Source organism: Arvicola amphibius, chromosome 1 (assembly GCF_903992535.2).
Source record: "Arvicola amphibius chromosome 1, mArvAmp1.2, whole genome shotgun sequence".
NCBI classification, from domain to species: Eukaryota; Metazoa; Chordata; class Mammalia; order Rodentia; family Cricetidae; genus Arvicola; species Arvicola amphibius.
In genome coordinates this window covers 195,660,663-195,685,475 of record NC_052047.1, presented here as the reverse complement: position 1 = coordinate 195,685,475, position 24,813 = coordinate 195,660,663, and the positions used below count along the sequence as shown (strand labels likewise).

The 24,813-nt window shown below is 46.1% G+C and overlaps 1 protein-coding gene across 3 annotated transcripts in view; it reads left to right on the top strand.

Annotated features, from left to right (window-relative positions):
• Positions 1 to 24,813, top strand: part of LOC119804886 (nebulin related anchoring protein) — a 68,727-nt gene that overhangs the window by 16,107 nt on the left and 27,807 nt on the right. Inside the window, exons 12-25 of one of the 3 annotated variants that reach the window (XM_038316658.1) lie at positions 239 to 343; positions 1,994 to 2,101; positions 3,035 to 3,139; positions 8,780 to 8,878; positions 9,954 to 10,058; positions 11,105 to 11,212; positions 11,456 to 11,557; positions 15,011 to 15,208; positions 15,654 to 15,758; positions 17,139 to 17,237; positions 20,272 to 20,376; positions 21,116 to 21,223; positions 21,338 to 21,649; positions 22,428 to 22,532. In XM_038316658.1, the coding sequence (XP_038172586.1) occupies positions 239 to 343; positions 1,994 to 2,101; positions 3,035 to 3,139; positions 8,780 to 8,878; positions 9,954 to 10,058; positions 11,105 to 11,212; positions 11,456 to 11,557; positions 15,011 to 15,208; positions 15,654 to 15,758; positions 17,139 to 17,237; positions 20,272 to 20,376; positions 21,116 to 21,223; positions 21,338 to 21,649; positions 22,428 to 22,532 (1,764 nt within the window). The remainder of the gene's footprint in view (positions 1 to 238; positions 344 to 1,993; positions 2,102 to 3,034; positions 3,140 to 8,779; positions 8,879 to 9,953; positions 10,059 to 11,104; positions 11,213 to 11,455; positions 11,558 to 15,010; positions 15,209 to 15,653; positions 15,759 to 17,138; positions 17,238 to 20,271; positions 20,377 to 21,115; positions 21,224 to 21,337; positions 21,650 to 22,427; positions 22,533 to 24,813) is intronic. The other 2 variants (XM_038316665.1, XM_038316671.1) reach the window with 2 other exon arrangements.

Sequence of the window (24,813 nt, the reverse complement as noted above, 5' to 3'; positions counted from 1 at the left end):
TGCTATTTGTAATTTTCAAAATGAGATAACTTGCTTTGCTATTTATTTTTATAGAGGAACACACATACACACTCACACACACACACACACACACACACACATTTTTAGTATCCTCTGCCCTACTTTAAATCTTGGGTTGAAAGTTTTCTAAAATAATATCCTAGTCAAGTCTTGGGGCTATTTTCAAGAAGGACGTCTGGTTTGGTTCTACTAAGCACCCGGTGTTCGGTTTTCTAAGGTGGAGTATAAGAAGGACCTGGAAGGTAGTAGAGGTCATAGTATCAACTACTGTGAGACACCCCAGTTCAGGAATGTGAGCAAGATCTCAAAATTCACCAGTGATGTGAGTTATTCCCAAGTTATCTGTCTGGGCACGTTTTGTGAGTTGAGCTTCTGTGTCTCCTGAGAGACAGTCTTGGTGACTACATCCATGTGTCTTGGAGAAGCATGACCTCCCGGGTGCATGGTACCTTGAGTGTTGGTTAGGCGTGTCTTCTGGGGTTAGACTGCTTGTTACCAAGTGACGTCACAACCCCAGCATCCCCTGCTTGCCCGTATGTGACCGAGTCCTCAAGGCAGGACTGTGTACATCACATCTGTGTGGTATGGTGGCTGTTCCTGGTGCTGAGTGCTAGCATGGGAGCCCAATGGAGCATGCAGTGTCCCCTTCCCTGTGACTGTGTGCTTTGGAGTTGATTTAGGATCTCATGCAACCTTCATTGTCAGCTGGAGAGACACCGAACGCTAGAGTGCCACTTACTAATGTGGATATCCTAGAGAAATTTTGAAGACATATTTATTCCATTTTGGTTTTCCTTTTATTCAATAGACAGCATTTAGGACAAGTCTCGTTATTCTGCATGGTTGCCATAGTGATGAACTTTTAAATCATAAAATTTGGCAAAGATTGGGTTCTATTTTTTCTGCATAATCATTCCTCAATATCCACAGGGGATTGGTTCAGGACCCCCTTGGTAAACGCTACAATCCTCATATCCTGAAGTCCCTTATGTAAAAACGTTGTAGTAATGGGACACAGCCTTTGCACACTCAACTCCAGATTACTCATGATACTCAATGAAGCACGATTAATAAAAACTCAGAGACAGAAATTGGTGTTCAACCTGAAGACCAGAAAAGCAAAGTAGTTAACCACTGGCTCTTGCCTCTACCTCAGTCCAATAATGGCGATCCTGCCTCCAGGAATCTCAGAATGAGGCTGAGCGCTGTCTCCTCCCATTTTATGATCCTCTTTAGTTCTGGGATTGAGGGTGTGCACCATGAACCACTACTGCCTGGTTTCTATGGCAAGCTAGTGTGTCTACTGGGATTAAAGGTGTGTGTCACCACTGCCTGGTCTGTAAGGCTGGCCAGTGTATCAGTTTTATTTTTTTGATCCTCTGGCAAGCTTTATTTATCAAAATACAAAAGAAATGCCGCTACGACTCAATGCATCAAAGATGCTACATAAACAGTTACGCTAGAATTGTAAGAGCAAAGCTTACTCATGTTTAGTACAGACACAGCCTTCTTCTCAGAGGTCTCAGTCTGTGGTTGGTTGAAGCTACAGATGCAGAAGCCGTGGATACAGAGGGCTGACTGCGTGTAGACGATGAGGTAATACCATGCCCTGACTTGGCTTGTGGGCCCACCACACTGTCAGGGCTTAACCATTGGTTGTCCTCTGCCGGCTCCACACCCTCACGGTACATTTTCATACTGGAAAAGTCTGGTCAATTTAAAATTAAACGTGTAAAAATGAACAAACAGAACCAGTCTGCTTGGTGCTCCCCATGAGACCTGTTTCTGTGTGCTTGTCTGATTGTCTTTCATCAAGTTCTTGTGTTCTTTTGAAATCTAAGTTGTTTTAAAGGGTTTATTTTTTTTTTCAGTAGTGGAATTGTGTTTATTTTTAGTCTTAGACCACTAAAATAAGTAGTTTACCTTCATCTAGTTGGGAAATATTCATCAAAAGTTTAATGTTTTCGTGTAGAATAAATATAAGGAAAACTACCAGACGCACCTGAGAGGCCACTATGAAGGAGTCGGTATGGACAGACGTATGCTCCACGCTCTCAAAGTTGGCAGCCTGGCCAGCAATGTGAGTTGTGCTTAAGAGGTGATGGGAATCAGCTGGTGGGAAGAATTTAGCCAATTATTTTTTTTTAGCCTCCCCTTTAAACATTTGTAGGTTTTGGCTTGTGAAAAAGACCTGCACAAACCTTTAAATGTTAACCAATATAGTAAAAAAAAAATGTATAAAAATCTTTTAAAGCTTTCAGAGCTCAGCTAAGCGTGAGTTATGTTTCTTGGCTTGAAGGATCCATTATAGTTGATCCAGGGTAACAAAATGCTCAGCTTCTGTAAAGTGATGAGTCTGATTCCTCCTTGAAACACTGTGGGATCTCAAAGCTTTGACTCTGAGTTGCTTAGTTAGCTGGTAACTTTGGTTTTCAGTACTGAAGACACGCCGTGGCTGAACAATAGTTAGAGTGAGGGGGATAACCAAACACTAGGGGAGAGCGTGGCAGCTCCTGCTCTCTCTTCAGCTTTCTCAGCCTAGTTCACAGAGTGCAAACACCAGATTCTAAACCTTGAGGGAAGTAAGTACACGAAGAAGACTGACTCCACATTCAAACCATCTAAACGTTGGGTTCCTTCCGCCTCAGCGTGCCAGTGCTGACTGTTATAACTGAAATACTCTGAAATTTTAAACTTTTCATTCATTTTCTTAGTTTGTCAAGAAACATTTTCATTGTAGACCTGCTTGCAAGTGCTCATTTTAAACAAAACGAGGGATCTCATATTAAAAAGAAAGATAAAATAAATGTATTACACATGGAAGTTGACTAATCTTTGATTACTTAAGAATGATTTCAGTTAGTTAAAGGCAAACGTGTGAACATAATGCAGTTTTCTTCTGAGGTGATGAAAGTGAATTAATTTTGTTCCTAATTATTTAAAGAAATATTTATGATATTCAGAAAAGGTCAGGGGAAAGCAGAAGCTGATATCTCTTCTCTTTGGGTTTCAGGTTGCCTACAAGGCTGATTATAAGCACGACATTGTGGATTATAACTACCCAGCCACTCTCACGCCGTCCTACCAGACAACAATGAAACTGGTTCCCCTGAAGGAAGTGAGTCCTCCGCTACTCTTGTGTTCTGTGGCTTGCGGTGAAGCAAGGCTTGGGCAGCAAGACAGGAAGGGAAAAGAGCCCCACCAATCTATAGGAGGTTTGGAGGGACTAGGAAAGGGGCCCGCCCCTCCTCTGGGATGTTCATGCATGCATAACTAAAAACTCGCTTTCTGTGTAAAATACAAATGAGTCTGCTCTTGTCTTAAAAGTCTCCTAAAGTTCAATTTATCCTTGTAGAATCTGAAGAGCTACATCTGCTGAACACATAATAATTATTCCATAGCAATGATGACCTTTAAAAATTAGAACATAGTATGCTGAAGATTAAGTAGATGTAAGTTAAGGGCGAGTGGTAGTGCTGGCTCTACCTTTTCTCAGGGGTGTATTAGCAAGAATAGACAAAGAGGAGGATGGGTGGGTGGACGGATGGATGGATGGATGGATGCATGGATGCATGGATGGATGGATGGATGGTAGATAGATCTTTTAGTACAGTAGTGAGCCTACTTATGGTTTGGCATCCCACACAAAATAATGCTATTAATTAAAATTATTATTTTGCTATCACAATAATTTTATTATGTGTTCAGTATTGAAATTTTAGAAACTATAGAAAAAAAGCATAAAGAAAAAGATAGAGTAATTTGCTCTCTTAAAAACGAGTTGACTAATAGTTTGCTAGCGAAGGTGATCTTCGATTTACAATCTAATAAGTAATTCTGTGAGTGTTCTCTGAGTGCCCAGGTGCCTTCCTTCTGCGCCTGTGGGCTCAGCACAGCTCCAGGGACTGGCTGGAATCTTCCCACTGGTAAATAGCCCTTTGCATCTCCCTCTCTTTTGTTGAGGGTGAGATATGATGGGATTGAGTCAGCTAGATCCGAAACAGTGTCTGGACCATCAAGAAATAAGAGCTGGTAAATGACAGTTTATTAAATGAGCTTCGCAATGGTGAATGTAGCAGCGGATGGAACCAGAAGGACATAAGGGACCAGGAAGTTATTTTTAGGTTGCCTTGTTATATCCCAATGAAACCAAAACATCTTACTCTTGATTCCAAATACTCTATAGGCTGCTTAGTAACTAAAAGTAAACCCATGAGTGCGTATGCTTGCAGTCAAGTTTTCGAGATCACACCTAATTAATAGCACAGACAAAATGGCATGGATTTCTACAGCTCTGTATCTCCACTGTGACATTATCCACTACTACAGTTGCGGCTGTAGGGCTCGCCATCAAATTACACACCTGAAATGTAGGTAGCTCAGAAAACTAGACTGCAGTGGAGATGGGGTTTAGAGATAGCATCGAAGCTGGAAACATACACGCCATGCCCAGGGTCATTGCTTGCTTGTGCCTATGTGAAATAAAATCAAAACATCACTGTAATCGGCTGGGCTCAAGTCATAGCTGATGAACAGATGTATCTTAACCTTCTTCCTCTTACTCTCTTGGCTCTCGTATATGTTTGAGCAAGTTATTTCGAGTGTAGATTATTAACATTCAGGTAGTTTGGGAAGTCCTTTTTTTTTTTAAGAGAATTTGTGGTCTTACCATCTGGTAGGCTGAAAGGTGGTAAAATAGCCATGAAATTGAATATAGTGTGGGTCCTTAATAGGAGGGCACGCCTTCAGATGGATTTTTATAAGCACTAATAAAATTAAAATGGGACTCGATGCTTAGCATGGAGCCTTTCAGAATGTAGATTGAAACAGTGGCCAAACATTAATGAAACTGGGAAGCTGTGATTAATCATGGAGGCTGTTAATTATGTCCTGCAGAGGAAAGTAATTGTGATCAGTGGCATACTTAGTGCAGAATTATCAGGAAGGAATGTGCTATTTTAAAAATACAGTTTTTGTGGCGGTTTATCATGCATAGCTCTGAATCCTAATAAGACTCTTTATGAGCTGCTAATTTTCCCCTCTGAATGAGGAAGTCATAGCACTGTAATCACATTAGCACTTGACATTGAAATGACTTTAGATTCCCCAGTTTTCTCTATGTACTCCGGATGTGCAAAGTTTCTTCTCCTTGAATTATTAATGAGACGCACAAAAGTGATGGTCTCCAGACCCAACAGAGCAATCAGCTCTGCACTGGGAGCTCTGCAGTGTCCATGTGTTGCTGCAGAGACAGATTTATCTGTCCTTTGTTTGCACACGGAACACATTTCCTGGTCTAAATATACAAGGGTTCTCACTGGGGAACCCCGATCCATCTGTAGTCATCCCAAACTTTCCAGAGCTTACAGAGCAAAGACCCAGGGGTCCAGACTGAGGACCAATTTGCCAGTTGGTCTGGGATGCCAATCATAGCTTTTACCCTTTACTAGCTGAGCAGTGACTTCCATTACCACCTTGGAAGGCCAGGATTATTGCAGGATGGTGTGTGGAGCACTTGGAGCTGTGAGAGCCGCATGGGGAGCACCCTGTGTTTCCTATCGCTAACTGATATTGTCAGGGACAAGGATGACGTCAGTGGAGAGATGACTTGGAACAAACAAGCTGGAAGCCAGCACACCCAAGGTGGCTCTCAAGTTTACTTCATGCATGACATTTTTTTTTTTTTTTGGACTTAACTTGCCAGCTGTCAGCATCACAGCGGACCTGGAGTGGGATGTGCTGGGAGATTGGGATTGTGATGGGTGTGCCTTTTCCAGAAGACAACGCAGCCCTTTTCTCTGTCTTCTGGCATTTACGTTCGTTCAGCTCCATTTTCTGTAGTGTGCCCTGGGAGGAGCTGGTATGAGTGTCTTGTTTATGGCTGTGCATGCATCCATCACTCATTCTCAGCATCTTCTGCATCCCCAAGATTCTGTGTTTGCTGCCCTTTACTGGAAAGAGATGCTTCTCTGATCAAGGCTGAGAATAGCATCATCTATGGCTAGAAGCACATATACTTAGGAATAAGCTTGGCATTATTTAAGCTTAGGTAACTACTGTATTCAGCCCCTACCCAGGGCCTATGATCATCATGAGTCTTTGAATTCTGCTTACACTGTCAGGCATGGATTCTTTCCAATCAGAAGACTGTACAAGAATAGGTCTAGCAAAAGTCAGGCATGGAGGAAGAGGAGTTAAGGAGTAGCCTATCTCTTTCTGTTGAACTGTTTGCTGCTAATAGATTCAGGGAGATGACAGGGGTCATTGCTTTCAATTGTGCACCCACTGGAGCCCACACTAGGAGCCAACTGATGCCTCCAGCCTGGTGGTTCCAGATGACTGTGGTTAAACTAAATGAGCCATAAAATAAAACCCCAAAGCATGAATTTGGGAAAGGAATTGGTGAGAATGGGGAGAGGGGTTGGTGAGGATGAGGGAAGGGATTGGTGAAGAAGGGGGGTTGGTGAGGATGGGGGAGGAGTTGGTGAGGATGGGGGAGGGGTTGAGGAGGATGGGGGGTGTGGGAAAGAGGGTGACTGGAACACATTGTACACAAGTATAAAATGGTCAGGTAACAAAAACAATCAATAAACCTTGTAAAAAGAAATATTGAAAACCAAATTTAGAAAGCCCTGTGTCTTGGAGCTCTGTCTTTAGAAGTGACAAAATGCTGTGGAATTTTAAGGACTGGGAAATTATTCAAGAAGCAACCCCATTAAGATTTGCTTAAACCAGGACTTTATATATTCATTTTTATTTTTAAAGTTGTCAATGACATGTGTACATTTGCTGTGTACTTTAAAACATGTATACATTGTGCGGCATCTAAGCTGAGTGACTGAGCCCATGGCTCAGAATACTGCAGTAGTTTATTTACACAAGAAAGTGGACTTATTGCTTCTTGGTGATAACTGAAAAACAGAGCCCCTGTGTGCCTCATGCTGGTCCCCGAGGCCATGTGAGGAGGCCCAAGCAGAGGGGGCAGCGGGTAGTATGACTGCCCTGACCCCCTCTGAGGTCCTTGGTGGGTTTGCCAGACTTAGGCATCCAGGGCACAGGGGGGCATTCAGCAGGGAGTTGCCACTTTGAGTCACGCCACAGCTCGGCTTAGATATTGGTGGGACTCTATCAGCCTGGGATGTCTAGGCAGTGGAGGCTCATCAGGAATACCTGTGTGGGCAGAGCTATGTCTAACTGTTCTTGATCTGCGCAGATGCCATGTCTGTTGAAAGGAAGAATGAGTGAGTAAGTGGATGAAGTCAGGCATGTGGGAAGGGAGATTAAGGATGAGTTTACTTCTTACAGTTTTCCTTGGATTTCTGGTAAATGAAATTGTGGGAGTCGGTGGCCAGCCACTGCCTACTTCTTTGACTTCACCTACTTCTCTTGCTACCCTAAGTAGGTTTTGGGGTTCTTGTTCACCTCAAATCAGTCCTTCTCAATATTGTCTACCTTCAGGCTACAAACCTAGCCCTTGACTTCTTTTCCATGATCCCTTTCCTTCTGGGTCACGGTCAGGTGTATTTAGAGGAAAATGAGCTTGTTTTGTGAATGTGTTCTTGCATACCAATGACTGATAACACTTTACTCTTGGAAAAATAATTTGCATTTTCAAAAATGAAATCTAGTAGCCCCAGTTGTCTAGAGGTAGGAAAGCTGGTAGCTAATGCAAGAAGCTTTGTGGGGGACCCCATGCCTCTCTTCCAGGAAGATACTGAAATATGGGTGGTTTCCTTGGGGACTGTGGAAAGGTGGAAGTGAGGCCAAGCAGCAGCTGGTGCATGCGCCCAGGCACCATCTCTCTGATCTCATCAGGACCACCTCTTCAAGGGTCCCAGGTGATGCTTTGCATCATCAACACACACATAGGGCCGAGGTCACTCAGTGGGAGAGAGCTCACCCAATGGGCACAAGGCCTTGGGATTTTCTGTATCAGAGAGATAGACAGGGTTTCTCTGTGTAGCCCCAACTGTTGTGGTACTCATTCTGTAGACCAGGCTGACTTTGAACTCACAAAGATCTGCCTGCCTCTGCCTCTGGAGTGCTGGGATTAAAGACATGCACCACAAACCATAGGCCCAATTTTTTTCTTTTTTAAAACACATCTCTTTTATGAAGTATTATACATATGGAAAAATTCTATTTAGTGTATATAGATACCTAGTTACTGCTACTTGTGAGACTCTTGATGTGGGTGCTGGGAACCAAACCCTGGTTCTCTGCAAGACCTGTGCATGCCCTTAACCATCTCTCTGCCCCCTTGGCTGTTTTATAAAGTGACCCTGTGTCCATTTTCACTGGCAGTGAACCTAGGGATGGAGTTATTGGGATAGAGATCTTGTGTTTGTTCTCAAATGCTGTTCAGGATTCCAAGTGTTGTTACCACAGTTGTGACTGCACTATGAGTCCCTATAGCTACCCTGTCCTTGCCAACACTTACTGTTGCCAGTAACTGTGCTTCTCTCTCTGTGGGTGGGTATAGAAGGGCATTGCTCGTCTGATGGCTAAGGTAAAGACGTGCGTTTCCTGTGTTCGCTGCCTATTGAGCTGATCTCTGCTGTGTTTCTCTCCCAGCTACTCTCCCCCCCGCCCCCCCCGCCCCACTCCTGTCTGTTGGCGTGGCACGCCCACTGGCCCACAGTTAACAGTCTTCATTCTTTTTCTAATTCCCCGAGAATCACTACAGGGCTGGGGAAAGGAGCCAAGCATGTCATAGAGATAACGGCAAGTGGCGTTCCCTGTACCTGTTTTTGCCCAGGTCAACTACAGGCAGAGCATCGACAAACTGAAGTACAGCTCCGTGACAGACACGCCTCAGATTGTCCAAGCCAAAATCAATGCCCAGCTGCTGAGTCATGTAAGTAGCACATCCATGCTCAGCTGGGACTTCTGCAATGTCTGTGAAGCTTCTGAATAGCTAAGCCCAAGGATTTTACTTTTATTAATGCTAGGATAGCTAATAGCAGCCATGAAAAGATGCTCCTCCTTTCAAACATCTTATTACGGGGAAGGTTAGTATATGCAAAAGCAGAGTGTACTGAAGTCCCAAGTACCAGCTTCAACAGCTAAGTCTCAACTCATCCCACATCCTGCTTCATCTGTGTGCCTCCCACTTCCCCATCTCTAGTATTCTGAAGAAAATCCAAGATACTATCTAGCTTCATCTCTAAGTACTTTAGTAAGAATATCTAAAATGTAAAAAGAATGAAACATGGTTTTGCAATTTTAATATAGCACACCAAAAAAAAAACCTAACAATAAACCAACTGTCACCAGTGTCCCAGGTCCAGGGTTAATTTTTGAGCAATGCTCCTCACAGATGGCATTAAAGTCTTCCATCAGAAATCACCTGTCTGCTGGGCAGTGGTGGTGCACACTTTTAATCCCAGTGCTCCATTCAGGAGGAAGAGGCAGGCAGATCTCTGTGTGCTTGAGGTCAGCCTGGTCTACAGAGCTAGGGCTATATGGAGAAACCCAGTCTTGAAAAAACAAAAGACAAAAAACAAAAAACAAAAAAAAAGAAGAAAGAATTCACCTGTTTATTTAGCTATTTTGTGCACATATGATTTAAAATGTACTTTTTTGAAATGTGCATTTGATAACCATACATTATCAATTATTACTACCGACAATGTTGTGTTTTGACTACGGGTGAGTGTCTAGCCTGTGTACAGCAAACGCCCCACACAGCCGCCCATTAAAAATGCCTTGCAAACTCACAAACTCGGATGTGCCTGTGAGCTGTTTCATTTTTTATTTGACATCTTCAATCTGTTAAATAAACCATTCCCCCAAATTACAGGTTTTCTTGTAAAGGGCCCTACTCAGGTGCTCCTCTCTGGGATGGGAATCAGAGGGAGGTGGGAACGGAATGAACTCCCCAAGGCTTTCCTCCCGCTGTGCACAAACCTTGCAGATTGTAAATCCAACAGGCTCATTACCGGGCTGACTACGAGAGAAACAAGCTCAACTACACTTTGCCCCAGGATGTTCCTCAGCTGCTGAAGGCCAAGAGCAACGCCAAACTATTCAGTGAGGTGAGAGCAGGGTGGGAGGGGCTCGTTAATGTGGAAAACCCAAACAAACAAACAAACAAACAATCCCAAACAAAGGGGCTCTCCTCCCAAAGAAGGAGATTTTCTAGGGTGTTCACCACAGCATAATTTAGAATGCTGTCAGTCCCTGGGGGATGAACTGTTCATAGCAATGCAGTTCTTGTGTGGACACACGCGTGGCATGTGAACACACATCCTCATCACCATCATCATCATCGTCCTGGTGCTGACTTTGTGTGGAGGAAATTTCAGTGTCAAGAACATTCTTGCTCTGATCAACAAAGACACAGGAAGTTCCCGTGGTGGCTGGACCTAAACCAGGGGTCTAGATGGAATTTAAGGGGCAGAAGAATTAAAGACAGGGCCTGATGCTTTCTGCAAGATTGTTCCTATGCTGAGGCAGAGGCTGTGATAACACCAAAAACGTGATGAGTGACTCACTACAGCGTGGCATTAGCGTAGCTCCTACTGTTTGGTGGCACAGGTTTCGATACAAGATGGATGAATCCAGGAGTCACCCTGGTCTCTTGTTATCTGTGTGACCCTAGCAAATATCTTCAGCTTCCTTCCCTTCAGCCTATGTGAAGATTTGTAGTTAGCACCTACTAAGCGTGCAGGATAGGACCACACACAAGCTGCTACCAAGTAGCACCCATTCCTTGCATCTTGGTAACATTCACCAGTTTAGAATTTGTCTCTATGCTCCACACCCAGCTTACCTTTCCAGCAGCCCTGAGAACACTAATAAGCATTTTGAAATTGGTTAGCCCCAGCTCAGAGACATAATTGCCCAAAGTCACAGGACCGGGCAATGGGGATCTTTTCTTTGTCCTGTCCCTTGTGAGTGGCACTGAGGATCAGTAAGCTGTGTTAGCCATTACTGTGACAGTCTTGACAATACCAGCCAAGACTCCCCTGCCTGCCAACAATGGAGGAAACCAAGTTTGCTTTAAAGAAGAAAACCTCTCAACCTCTGGCAGACGAGAGGGAGGGGCAGTGGATCCCACTCACCGTGTTTTTATTTGTAGGTGAAGTACAAAGAAGGCTGGCAGAAGACAAAGGGGAGAGGATTTGAAATGAAGCTGGACTCCATGTCTCTGCTGGCTGCCAAAGCCTCGGGGGAACTTGCTAGCAATGTAGGTTCTTCTCGTTAACTCAGAAACGTATGAGGAATGGGTGCAGCTCAAGTCAGCTGCCTGCTGGAAAATAATGGCTGTTAACACTGTAAACACCACAGCACTTTAATCTTCTGGGTTTGGGTTTGAGAAAGATGAGGGGTTTCACCCCCCAGAATTGTTCTCTTCCAACTTGTTACAGTCAGAGTCCCTTCTATGGCAGTTACTCTCTTGTTCACACGAGACTTTCTGCTTCCTCTCAAGATTAAATACAAAGAAGAATATGAAAAAGCCAAAGGCAGAGCCCTGGGAACCACCGACTCTAAGCTCCTGCATTCTCTGCAGGTGGCCAAGATAAACAGCAAGGTAACAACTCCCCCTACCCCAGCCCTGACTCCAAAATGACAGGTGCACTTGCACTCCTGGGCAAAGCTTTCTTTGTGTCCCCTGCGCCTGCAACACTTTTCTTCCTGGGCTCCTATGAGGGACTTGTTCACTTTTTTTTATTTTGCCAAAGCATGGTGTTTTTAAAAAGTACGTGAGGTGTACTGCCCCGAGGATGGCAGCATCTACTGATCAAGGTTCATAGGCTCTTGAACACATCTGCTTATGCCACAGATGTTTGCTGGGACTCTGGAGCTGTGAGAATGAAGTGCTCGCGAGTCCCCTTCTCCCCCCACAGGACTTAGCTCAGGGGGAGAGTGTCTTAGGCCAGCGTTCTGCTGTTAAAACAGAATGCCAGCGGTGGCTCTTTGTGGAGCAAGAGCTTTGCTTTGCCACGTAATTCTGGAGGCTGGACAGTCCAAGGATGTGCAGCTGCGTTTAGTAAGGGCCTCGTGTTGCACAGGATGAAAAAGTGTGAAGGGGAACAGATGTGTGCACAAGAGAGAGCACATGATGGCCTTGCTTTCTATTAGGAACAGCTGTTCTTATGGTAATGAATCCAGCCCCATAAGAGGCTACAGTAATGTGTTCATGTGTCCCAAAACACAAACACTTCTATTTAGCTCTGCCACCATCACCACCACCACCACTGCCATCACCACAAACTGCCATCACTACCATCACCACCACCACAACCATCACTACCACCACCACCACCACCACCACCACCACCATCACCATCACCACCACCACCACCACCATCACCATCAACACCACCACCACCACCATCACCATCAACACCACCATCACCACCACTACCACTATCACCACCACCACCATCACCACCATCATTACCACCACCACTACCACCACTACCACCACCATCACCACCACCACCATCACTACCATCACCACCACCACCATCACCACCACCACCACCACCATCACAACCATCACCACCACCACCACCACCATCACTACCATCACCACCACCACCACTATCACCACACCATCACCACCACCACCACCTCCACCACCACAACTGCAGCCACCTACTGTTGAGTAGTTAAACCTCAATATAGTGTTCAGTGGGGGTGAATCAGAGCTCACCATAGAGGGGTCAGACAGTGAGTGTGTTGTTGATTGTGATGATGTTCTGGGTGGATCCTGTGGTCCACAAGCATAGAGTGTTCAAAATCTTTGCCAGGCAGAGGGGCATCCCGGGCTCCAACCAACTGGGATGTTGTTGCCTGTAAATAACTGGAGATTGACAAGTGTCACTGTGAACAACCGTGGCAGGTTGGTCGCAGAGCCTCTGGGAAAGCAGAGTATGCTACTGGAAGAGACACCTGTAGTTTTTGGTCATGTCTCTTACCCAGTGCAAAGCATACGCAATAGACACATGAGTCCTAAGTCCCTGCTTTATCCTCCCCTAGCCTTGTGATGAAGCCACGCAACTCAGCTGAAGAGCTAAGCATAGTTACCTGACAGGCCATGGATGGAGTGAAGTAAGGGAGCTGGCATCCAAGTCACCCATTTAGACCTGTCATAGGAGTACACAGTCACAAAGCATAAAGAGTCAGTGAGAAATAGAATCGAACTTCAATTTCAATGAACAACAAATTGTTATATCTGAGTAGCTGCAATCCAAAGCCACATGGTAGCCGATGACAGTGATGGAGGAGTAGAGAATTAGAGCCCAGAGCTCTTAACCTTTCACCCTATTCCTCCTCCTGCTGGACACTGTCTCCTTCAAAACACAGCCAGTGTGACCATCATCATCTCTGCTACCAGCAACATCACCACCACTACCACCAGCACCACCACAGCCATCAGCACCACGACTGTCGTCATCACCACCACCACCGTCACCACTACTGTAACTAACATCATGACCACTGTCACCACCACCACTGTCACCGTGACTGTAACTAACATCATGACCACTGTCACCACCACCACCACCACCGTCACCACGACTGTAAGTGACATCATGACCACTGTCATCACCACCACCACCATCACCATGACTGTAACTAACATCATGACCCTGTCATCACCACCACCACTGTCACCATGACTGTAACTAACATCATGACCACTGTCACCACCACCACCACCGTCACCACGACTGTAAGTGACATCATGACCACTGTCATCACCACCACCACCATCACCATGACTGTAACTAACATCATGACCCTGTCATCACCACCACCACTGTCACCATGACTGTAACTAACATCATGACCACTGTCACCACCACCACCACCACCATCACCATGACTGTAACTAACATCATGACCCTGTTATCACCACCACCACCATCACCATGACTGTAAGTGACATCATGACCACTGTCACCACCACCACCACCACCGTCACCACGACTGTAAGTGACATCATGACCACTGTCATCACCACCACCACCATCACCATGACTGTAACTAACATCATGACCCTGTCATCACCACCACCACTGTCACCATGACTGTAACTAACATCATGACCACTGTCACCACCACCACCACCACCATCACCATGACTGTAACTAACATCATGACCCTGTTATCACCACCACCACCATCACTATGACTGTAAGTGACATCATGACCACTGTCATCACCACCACCACCATCACCATGACTCAACTAACATCATGACCACTGTCACCACCACCACCACCACCATGACTGTAACTAACATCATGACCACTGTCACCACCACCACCACCACCGTCACCACGACTGTAACTAACATCATGACCACTGTCATCATTACCACCACCACCGTCACCACGACTGTAACTAACATCATGACCCTGTTATCACCACCACCACCGTCACCATGACTGTAAGTGACATCATGATCACCATCCTCTCTGCCATCGTCATCATCATTGCTTCCATGGATACCGCTGTGGCCATCCATCATCCTTCCCATCACCGTTGCATTCTTGTCATCAGTGTGTGCTGTTTGCATGTTTTGGTCCCTAGTCCAAGCACATTTCTGCCTCTATATTAATATTCATTACAACAGTTTCCTGAAGCAACGTGGATCCTAAGGGGGGCGATTTGCCTTTCCAGAGGCTGCCCAGCTGGCAAAGGCCAGGCCAGGCTTGAGTTGGGTTTGTTTGGCTCTGCGGCCCGTGCTTTGTTGTTTTGCCTCTGAAAGCCTCTGCAGAAAACATCAACGATGCCTTCTTCTGCAACAGCCATGCACAGGGAGAGGCTTGGTAAAAGTCAGTCCTAGAGACAGGGGGTAGGAAAAGTACCTGTATGACCTTGGTAACATTGACTTGGGGCCACCTTTCTAACAGACAGGTGGTCTCACCCAGAATGCCGAATTTCTGAGCCTGAGAGTCTCTCCCACACTTTCACAGAACTCCCACAAGAATAGCCTTTAATCAATGAGCCTTGTTTTGTTGCATTCAAGGTTGAATATAAGAAAGGGTTTGAAGAGAGTAAAACCCACTTCCACCTGCCCATGGACATGGTGAACCTCAGGCATGCTAAAAAGGCCCAAGCTCTCGCCAGCGACCTCGACTACAGAAAGAAGCTGCATGAATATACAGTGCTTCCTGAGGATATGAAGACTCAGTGGGCCAGGAAAGCCTATGGGCTCCAGAGTGAGGTGAGAAAACCAGCTGTGGGCTCCACCCATGCACCTTGCCCTTACTTGCAATCTCAGAGTGATTGGAGCCTGTTCCTGAGGCCATTGTATGACAAAGGGAACAAGGAGGAACTAGAGCTGCTTCAGGTCCAGGGAGGACAGACGAGAGAGGGGTGGGTGAGACAGTAGAGACCCGGGATGGGGCGGGGCTCAGAGCCAGAGCAGGGGTGGGTGAGACAGTAGAGACTCAGGATGGGGCGGGGCTCAGAGCCAGTGTGAAAGTCAGATGTATCGAAGTGACATGAGCCAAGGAGAAGCATGCTGGAAACTTCGGTCAAGCAATATGAGACACCACTTTTGGTCAGTCCGGTGTTTCAGCACAGAGGTAGAATATGCTTAACTCAATCACAAGGGCCATCCAGCAGCTTTTCCTCCTAAGGAAAGACCTGTGGCATTTCTCTTGCAGCTGCAGTACAAAGCTGACTTGGCATGGATGAAAGGGGTCGGGTGGCTGACCGAGGGCAGTCTCAACCTAGAACAGGCCAAGAAGGCTGGACAGCTCGTCAGCGAGGTAACTTGAGTGTCTGCTCCTGGGCTCCAGCCTCTGAGTCACAGAGTGTTGGTTCCCTCCAGCACCCTCTTGCACCTCCAGGGCTTTAACCTGAATGAGTCAAAGGGAAGACCCATCTTCATGTCTCCCCGAAATGTCTCCTGAGCCAACTCCCCATGCCCTTAAACTTCCTGTAGGAAACTTTGTTTTGGTTTGGTTTTTATTTTTGTTTTCTTGACACAAGATCTCCCTATAGAGCCCAAGCAAGCCCTGAACTACAAATCCTCCTGTTTCTGCTTCCTGGGTGCTGGGATTACAGAATAGTGCTCCCTGCCCAGCTCTTAGAGCTGGGATTACAGAAGTATGCCCCATACCCAGCTCTCAGAGCTGGGATTACAGAATAGTGCTCCCATGCCCAGCTCTCAGAGCTGGGATTACAGAAGTATGCCCCATACCCAGCTCTCAGAGCTGGGATTACAGAATTGTGCTCCATGCCCAGCTCTGGGAGCTGGGATTACAGAATAATGCTCCCATGCCCAGCTCTCAGAGCTGGGATTACAGAATTGCGCTCCATGCCCAGCTCTGGGAGCTGGGATTACAGAAGTATGCCCCATGTCCAGCTCTGGGGAGGTATTTTATGAACTTAACAATTTATTTTGAGTAGTTTTTTTTTAAAAAAATGGATTTTCAAGACAGAGTTTCTCTGTATAACCCTGGATGTCCTGGAACTGGCTCTGCAAACCAGGCTGGCCTCAAACTCAGAGCTCCACCTGCCTCTGCTTCCCGAGTGCTGGACTAAAGGCATGAGCCACCACTGCTCTACACAAAGTTGTCCTATCCAGAGAACAGTTTAGTGTGGAACCAAGTTTGCTCCACTTCGCCCTCTAGTGTCATACCTCGGTTTGGGAGCCAGAACCCCCCCCCCCCCACCCGTTGTACACAGTACAATGCAGGGTTTGCTGAGAGGCACCAAAGATCTCACCAGTCATCATAAGGAAAACAGACTTCTGTGAAGCAGAGCCAGGAGGAGACCCGAGCTTCTTGGCCTGCCAGTGTAGTGCAGACAGGCTCCAGGTTCAGTGAGAGACCCTGCCTCAAAGAATGAGGTAGAAAGAGGTGAAGGAAGACACCCAAGATTGACCCCTGGCATCTACATGCATGTGTCCTCGCACATATTTGTACACTCTTGTATGTGTACGCACCCACACACATACATACATACACATACACTCTCTCACACACACAAGCTGTGAGGTTCTGTTTTGGGACCTACAATGCCCCCACTCCCTGCCCAAGGAAATGTTTGAGCCATAAAAAGTACAAAAGTGTGTGTGCACATGTATATGGTAGAAGGGGGCAACTGCATCCTAACACTATGGGGTGCCTTTCCTTTGCAAACAGAAACACTACCGGCAGAGGGCCAACGAACTGAAGTTCACCAGTGTGGCCGACAGCTCCCAGATGGAACATGCCAAGAAGAGCCAGGAGCTGCAGAGTGGGGTGAGTCCTGGGCTGCCCTTGCTCCACCAGTTTGCTATGTCATCGGCCTGGGATCTCTGGAGACAAAAGCAGGTGCTGCCCAGGCCAGGCGCAGCTCAGGAATCAGAGAGCCCCCTTCAGGAGGCTGGACCTGGCATCCAGCAGGCCCGTGTCTGCAGATAAGCCTCACAGCTCAGCACACCCTGCTCCTCCCCAGTCATCAAGATATGCTGCTTCTTTTGCTGTCAGTGTTTCTTAAGTTCCTCTCTCTTGTTTCTCTTTATCCTGTCTTTTATCCAAGACTATAATTCTGGATTAACAGAGAATTATGTTGGAGGAGGATTTGGTTTTGGCCATGTGCCGGTCGAGTTCACATAAGGGAGTCAGAGCAAGGTACCATCTGTATGGTTTACAGACTGCTGTCCAACCCAGAGCCCTTCCACTAATGCCTAACCTTTCCTCCCATGGGTCCAGCAAATGTTACACCCCTGCCAGAAAGGCTGTCAGAGGCAGGAGTAAGCTACTGCCTACAAACAGCTTTGGGAGGGGAGAGAAGGAGAGAAACTAGGGGTTTTGTTTCCACAGATAAGCTGGCCTGGTCGCTGCCCACTTCCTGGGGTCAGTTACTTCCTCCCAGCGTATGATTGTGTGGATGCAGGAGGGAGTGCGCTTCCTGCCCAGTCTCTCTGGAGCTCTCTGGGTGGGGGGAGTAATTTTTGATGTTCACGGGGAAATGTAGATGACAATAGATTTGGGAGGCTGATGGCAATCCTAGGGAAAGATGTGGGAGCAGAAAACCTGGAGGGTGTTTATGTTGCTCTCTATCCCTAAACATTTTTCCCATGTTGTTTCTTAATGTCTGATATATAGAGATGAAAACTTTATATTGGTATGGACTTTGGTCTATTGATACAAATTTAGGGTCAATTTGCTACACTGTGCATATGTATTTCTGCTCTTGTTTAAGGTGTTGTGTTTGTGCAGCTCATTTTAAAATGTAATGTATAGTTAAGAAATGCAGATTAATAGATAGTCATCTGTAATAATCAAACATTGTAGCTCCTGGCTCTTCTTGGCATGTTCCATCTGGGAGCTGTCGGCCACACTGGCAGCTCTGATCCATTCCTGAGAGAATGTTGGGCACTGGGGACACTCCACTTGGAGCTTGTTTTCTTCTTGGCAAAACTGACCTTGAACTCACAGAGATCCTCCTGCCTCTGCCTCCTGAGTGTTGGGATTAAAGGTGTGTGCCACCACGCCTGGCCTATAGGATTGTGTGGTATACCTGTAATATGTTTTATATTGTAATAAGCAAAAATGGTTTCATTTTCTTAGAGACATATGTTGGAGCATTGTCTGTCTTTATTTGTGAAGGTACACCCCTGATGGCCATAACTTCTAGTATATGTGGGATTATTTAATCAGCCTTTTCTGAACTCAGAGTAGTTGCTCATTGAAAACCTGAATAGGTATTGATGATGTGGTATACATATTTTAATTTTCCAAACTCTACAAAGTGTAGCACATCCATCTGTCAGATTTCATTTCTTTGAGTACCCTTTGTGTTAGTCCCTGCAGGTAGCGGTGTTTGGTTTTATAAAGAACAAGTAGAACATCTCATTATAATGGCCTTAGCTTGTTGCCATGTAATAGAAAAGTCCTTTTTTAAGCCTTTGCTATTGATGTGATGGTTTTTATGAAATTCTGAGGCCTGCAACATGCTTCCAATCAATAATTGATCAATTTCTACATTACCTTGTGCTAGAGGACCTGGCAGACCCATATGGGAATAGGATTGTGTTATGTATATGGGACAAAACCTATTTCTGATTATATCTTGAACCTGAATAAATAAAGAAGTCAATTCTGTATCATCTGGTATAAATTCAGTGGTTTCGATATGCAAAACAACTCTTTTTGCATATTGCAAATCAGTAACTATATTGAGAAAACTTTTTAAATACCTCAGTACCACAAGCATAGCATATAATTCTGTCATTTGGACATAATTATAATGGCTTTGTTCCACTTTATTTAAATCTTTCAATTTGTAACTTCCTTCCCTGATTTATTTGCATCAGTATAGAATATACGGGCTCCAGTTATTGGTGTGTCACGTACAATGCGGGGAAGGACCCAATTAGTTCTCTTTATAAGGTTAAGGTTGTTGCTTTTGGTATAATTGCTATTAATTTTTCCCCCAAAATTAACACGAGTTCTTTGCCAAAGTTCATTATCATCCCATATTTTTTTAATTTTTATCATTAGTAAAAGGTACCATAATTTCTGCCAGTTCTACTCCTGCTAACTGACAGATTAGCAGGTCTATTCCTGCTAATTGTCCTGGTGTTTCATATTTAGTTTTTTATGTTTGCTTTTTGAGATAAGGATCTTACTCTATAGCCCAGGCTGGCCTGAAACCCTCAGCAAAACTCCTGCTTCAGCCTCCCCAGTGCTGGGATTACAGACATAAGCATGTATTTCATTTAACTGATTTATAATATTTATACTTAATTATGAGGTACAGCATTATAATCTGATACATGAATATCATGTATAGTGACCAAACCATAATAGTTAGCATTTCTAATTTTCAAATATGATTTCTATATGTTGGGAACCTTCAATGTTCTTGGTATTTCTCTCAAGAATGCAAAATTAATTGCTGTAGACCAAGGGTGGCCTACATATGTGTGTACACATATATCTGTGTACTTCCCTGTATATATATGTGTGTGTGTGTGTGTGTGTGTGCTGTATAACAAAACTTCCCAACAGCTGTATTTTTGTATCTATTATGCATCTATTCTCCCTGACTCCTGTCCCTCCCCCTTTTTTGCTACTTTTATGAGGTCAGTTTCTGCAGAAAAGTGACATCATGTGGCCTCTGTGCCTGGCTTGTTGTATTTACCCCAGCATCCTTGATTCTGTCTATGTGGCGCCATTTGTGATGGTGACCCACCATTATCCTTCCCCAACTCTTCTCTCTCTCTCTCTCTCTCTCTCTCTCTCTCTCTCTCTCTCTCTCTCTCTCTCTCTCTCTCTCTCTCATCAGGTGGCATACAAGGCTGGCAATGAGCAGTCTATCCATCAGTACAGCATCAGCAAAGACGAGCCTTTCTTCTTGCAAGCCCGGGCCAACGCTGCTCAACTCAGTGAGGTACCACAAGAGGAGTGGGCAGATGTGGGTTCTGCTCCCCAGTATCTCTACAGTTACCTAGTCATCAAACCCACCAGTCACACTGGTGGTGTCTGGTTCAACAAGAACGTATCTGGTCATCCCAGGGGATCTGGGTCTTGGCCAAGGAACCAGGGAAGAGGAAAGCAACCTTCCTAGCCATGGATGGCAGGATTCTTAAGTCACAGAATGGGTCCCGTGGGTGAAAGAGTGGTTGCTCCAAGAGTCAGAGCGAGTGGTGGCAGGAGAGATAGAAGGAGGGGAGAGGCTGAAGTGATTCCCACACTGAAAGGAAGGGAGGCCTTCCAGAAGAAAGACCTTAGAATGTGGAGGCAGGGGTTTGGGATGGGAGGGCAAAGAAAGCTCCCAGGGGCTGGAGGCTGGAGGGGGATGGTGCAGGAGAGAGTCCTGCCGCTGGTGTGTGGGAGCAGACCCAGAGGACAGAACTTCCAATGCTGTCCCATGGATGTCATGGCATCTGAGATGTTTATGAGACTTCTGTAAGACTCCTAGGGTAAGTTCTTAAAGCCTTTTGAGGTTTAGTCTTTGCTTCTTTTGATGGAAGCGCAACGTGCCAAGAGGCCTTTGGGCAGGACAAAGAGGCGGGGTTCTTAGGCTAGGGAAGGCTGCGTTGCTGTTGCTTCTTAGGAAGGTTTCCACAGAGTCTAGAGGCACTGGTCGTCTCACCACGGATGACTGCTGCTCTCCTGTGTCTCCCCAGACGCTGTACAAGAGCAGCTGGGAAAAGCAGAAGGCGAAAGCATTTGAGCTGAGACTCGACTCCTTGACGTTCTTGACAGCCAAAGCTAGGAGAGACCTGGCCAGCGAGGTGAGTCTGTCGGTCACTGGGCAGATGCACGGCTCTGCTGCTGTTTGTCTGGGCAGAATCTTCATCTCCCTGAGCCTCTGGGCTCCTGTGGGAAAGCTGTGTGGTTTACCTTAGGTGAAGTACAAGGAGGCCTATGAAAGATCCAGAGGAAAGCTCATCGGAGCACAGAGTGCACAGGGAGATTCACGCATGAGCCACTCACTGCAGATGTCCAAGCTACAGAGCGAACTGGAGTACAAGAAAGGCTTGGAGGACACCAAGTCTCAGTGCCACATCTCCCTCGACATGATCCACCTCGCCCACGCCCGCCAGGCACAGCACTTAGCCACGGACGTAGGCTACAGGACAGCCTCACACTGCTTCACGGCTCTGCCCACAGACATGAAGGTGGAGTGGGCCAAGAAGGCCTACGGCCTGCAAAGTGATGTAAGCTCTGAGCTTGTGTGTGTGTGTGTGGGGGAGATATGTGCACAGTGTGTGTACAGTGTTGTGCAGTGTGTGTATAATCTGTGTGTGTGTAGTGTAGTGTGTGTCTATACTGTGTATGTACAGTGTGTGTGCAGTGTGTGTATACTATGTGTGTATATGTATACAGTGTGTGAGAGAGAGAGAGAGAGAGAGAGAGAGAGAGAGAGAGAGAGAGAGAGAGAGAGAGAGAGAGTGGACTGATTTTAGAGAAAAGTCTCCCTTTAAATAGTTTCATTAAAACTAATCATTCATAGCTAGTGAAGAGATGGGAGCTCTGGTCCATGCCCCGCGGTGGTCGGAGGAAGGAAGTGGCTCCCTGGGAAGACCCAGGTTTTGTGTGAGGGTCCCTCCAGGAGTTCCTACTTGGGTTCTGCTGTAGGCCATCCTTGTCCTCTCCCCCACATGTCATTCTAAACAAGGAAACTGCCACAACAGACAGCGAGGATGCTTTGTTCAGGGGAAGACGCGTTCCTAATGAGGCTGACTGTGCACCTTTGCATACTCCGAATAGTGTTGGATAGGGCCCGAAGCCACTGTCTAGGGGAGACCTCCGATTAAAAGGGGGCTAACTGTATATTTGGGGGCCTTACCCATGACTCTTCAGAAACAGATAAGACAAAGTGGCATTTAATTTGACTCAGCTGGCATCGAGGGCACACTGGGAACTGCTAACAGCCCTTTACATGTCTGTGCGGTAACAGAGGCCTGCCTCTCCCCTTCCTCTCTTCTTTGTCAGAACCAATACAGGGCAGATGTGAAGTGGATGAAAGGCACGGGTTGGGTCGCCACCGGGTCATTAAATGTGGAGCAGGCGAAGAAGGCAGGAGAACTCATTAGTGAGGTGAGATTTCCTGACTGTGTGTGTGTGTGACGGGGCTTGGCTGCATTAGGCGTGCGGCATTTCTGCATAAAATTAAAGGAATTTCCACTCGAAAGGCAAAGGCACATGAAAGGGCCTCCGAAGCCGGACTAGGGCCGGTAATTAGAGAGAAGCCACATACCAAACACACACCAGGAGGGGCCCGCGGAGTCCCAGCAAAAACAAAGTGGGTGACAAGTGGCATTATGTATAATAATGACAGCCAAACAGAGCTGAATTGCCATTCACCCCTTACCTTCTTAATGAAGCGGCAGGGAGACTGGATGGAAAGTTACGTTGGTGGCACCCAGGAAGCCCTTTCATGACTTCATGCGCGTGTCTCCCTCTGTTACCACAGTGTAAACAGTTGGTGAATATTTACGTTGCTGCCCAACACAGAGTTGGGTCTTTCTCGTGGGAGGGATGCATCCCTTCTGCTGTTCCCAACCTCACTTTTGACGGGCCTCCAGTCACCTTAGCGGACCTTAGGTGGTTCCGTGTATGGGAGGACCTTTCACCGAGTCTCTCAGCAGCCTCGCTGGGCGGCAGTTTTCAGGTTGGCCGAGTCAGGGCAGGGTTCTACCTCAGTGCCGTCAACACCTTGCCGATTCTTTCTGGTGCCCTGCGGGGTCTTAGGGGACGTTCAGCAGAGTCTCTCTGGCCTCTAGATGTCAGAAGCACTCTCTGCCAGTGGTGGCAACCTAAAAGGTTGCAGACATGGGCAGATGCCCTCTGGGGGGGGGGCGGGGGCGGGTCAGAATTGTTGCAGCATGGAGAACCTCTGAGAGTCGTGACTGGAAACTCATCAGAGGCCCAGCACCATCAAATGTTCCAAATCCACCCCTCTCCATGCCTGTTCGGAATAGCTGTGTCCAGAGGGCAAGGGAGCATTTCACTGGCTTTAGAGTAGACTGGTCCAGGAAGGAACTCTTAGTGTGTATAGCCCTGGAAGACTGACAGGGAGGCTCCTGAGATATTGTTTCAAACTTATTGAATGCCCTGTCACTTTGTAAGGCCCTTGCTCAGTGTTGCAGTTTCCTGTGGGGCTGCATTCTAGTTACTACACATGAGCGGAAGCTCCTGAACTTGCCCTGTGCCTACTAACCTCATATTCAGAGACCTTACTCAACACTTAAGACCCAAAGAACCCTGAGACTTCAGCGGGGTCAATGCTGCCCCCTGTTCTTCAGCATGGCTATAGAAAGGCCCTCTCGGGAGTACGAACATGAGACGCTGTGGGAGCAAACATCTAGGCTCGAGGATTAATCACCCCAAACCCTCAGCATCGAGCCCTTCCAGAAAGGAGGTCCTTATTCTGCACACTGCTTCATGCCCAGTTCAGACTCCCAGATGGCTCCTTCAAGCGTCTAAGTCTGGCACTGAAGACTGGCAGAGGAGTCCTTTGCCCACAGTAATATAACTGTGCACGTCCCTTTCCTCATTCTGCAGCCTTTCTCAAGAGAGCTGCTTGTTCTCTTAGCATCTTTGCTTCAGACCAGTCTTCGAACTGTATATCAGGCGAGATCTATTTTAATAACTTTCCCTGACTATTTGATGTTTCTAGGTTCTTGTCAGATTGGGATGATTAACTTTCAGAGAGAACACCAGACACTTTTGAAAGAGCCACAGATGAATATAGACATGCTTTCACACACATACACACATGTAGACATACATGCATTCACTCACACATACAAGCATACACATACACAATATATGAATTCACAAATACATGCACACATATATACATGCCCTCACATTCAAACTCATATACACACATATATATACCAGTATACATGCATTCATACATATATGCACACACATGCATTTACACATGTGTAAATGCTGCCACACATACACACATGTGCATTCGCAATTTGCACACATGCATCTATTCACACATGTGTAAATAAATCCACACATGTAAAACATGTATACACATATTTCACGCACACACACATACATGTATACATGCAGTCACACATAGACAAAGACACACACACACACCCTGTTGGTCTGAAGCAGGAATCATTAGAGCTATTCTGTGAAGCCCCGGATAGTAAAATATTTCTAACTTTGCTGATTCACAACTAGCCGGAATGGCAATGTGCGGGGCTATGGTCCGGTAAGACTTCATTTACAAAACACAGGCAGCTGACCCGATTTAAGTGGACCTAAGACAGTGTAGTGCAATATGTACAAATCCAAACAGACCATGAGCAGGTGTTTAGAAAATAACATGATTTGGGGGAAATAAACTCCA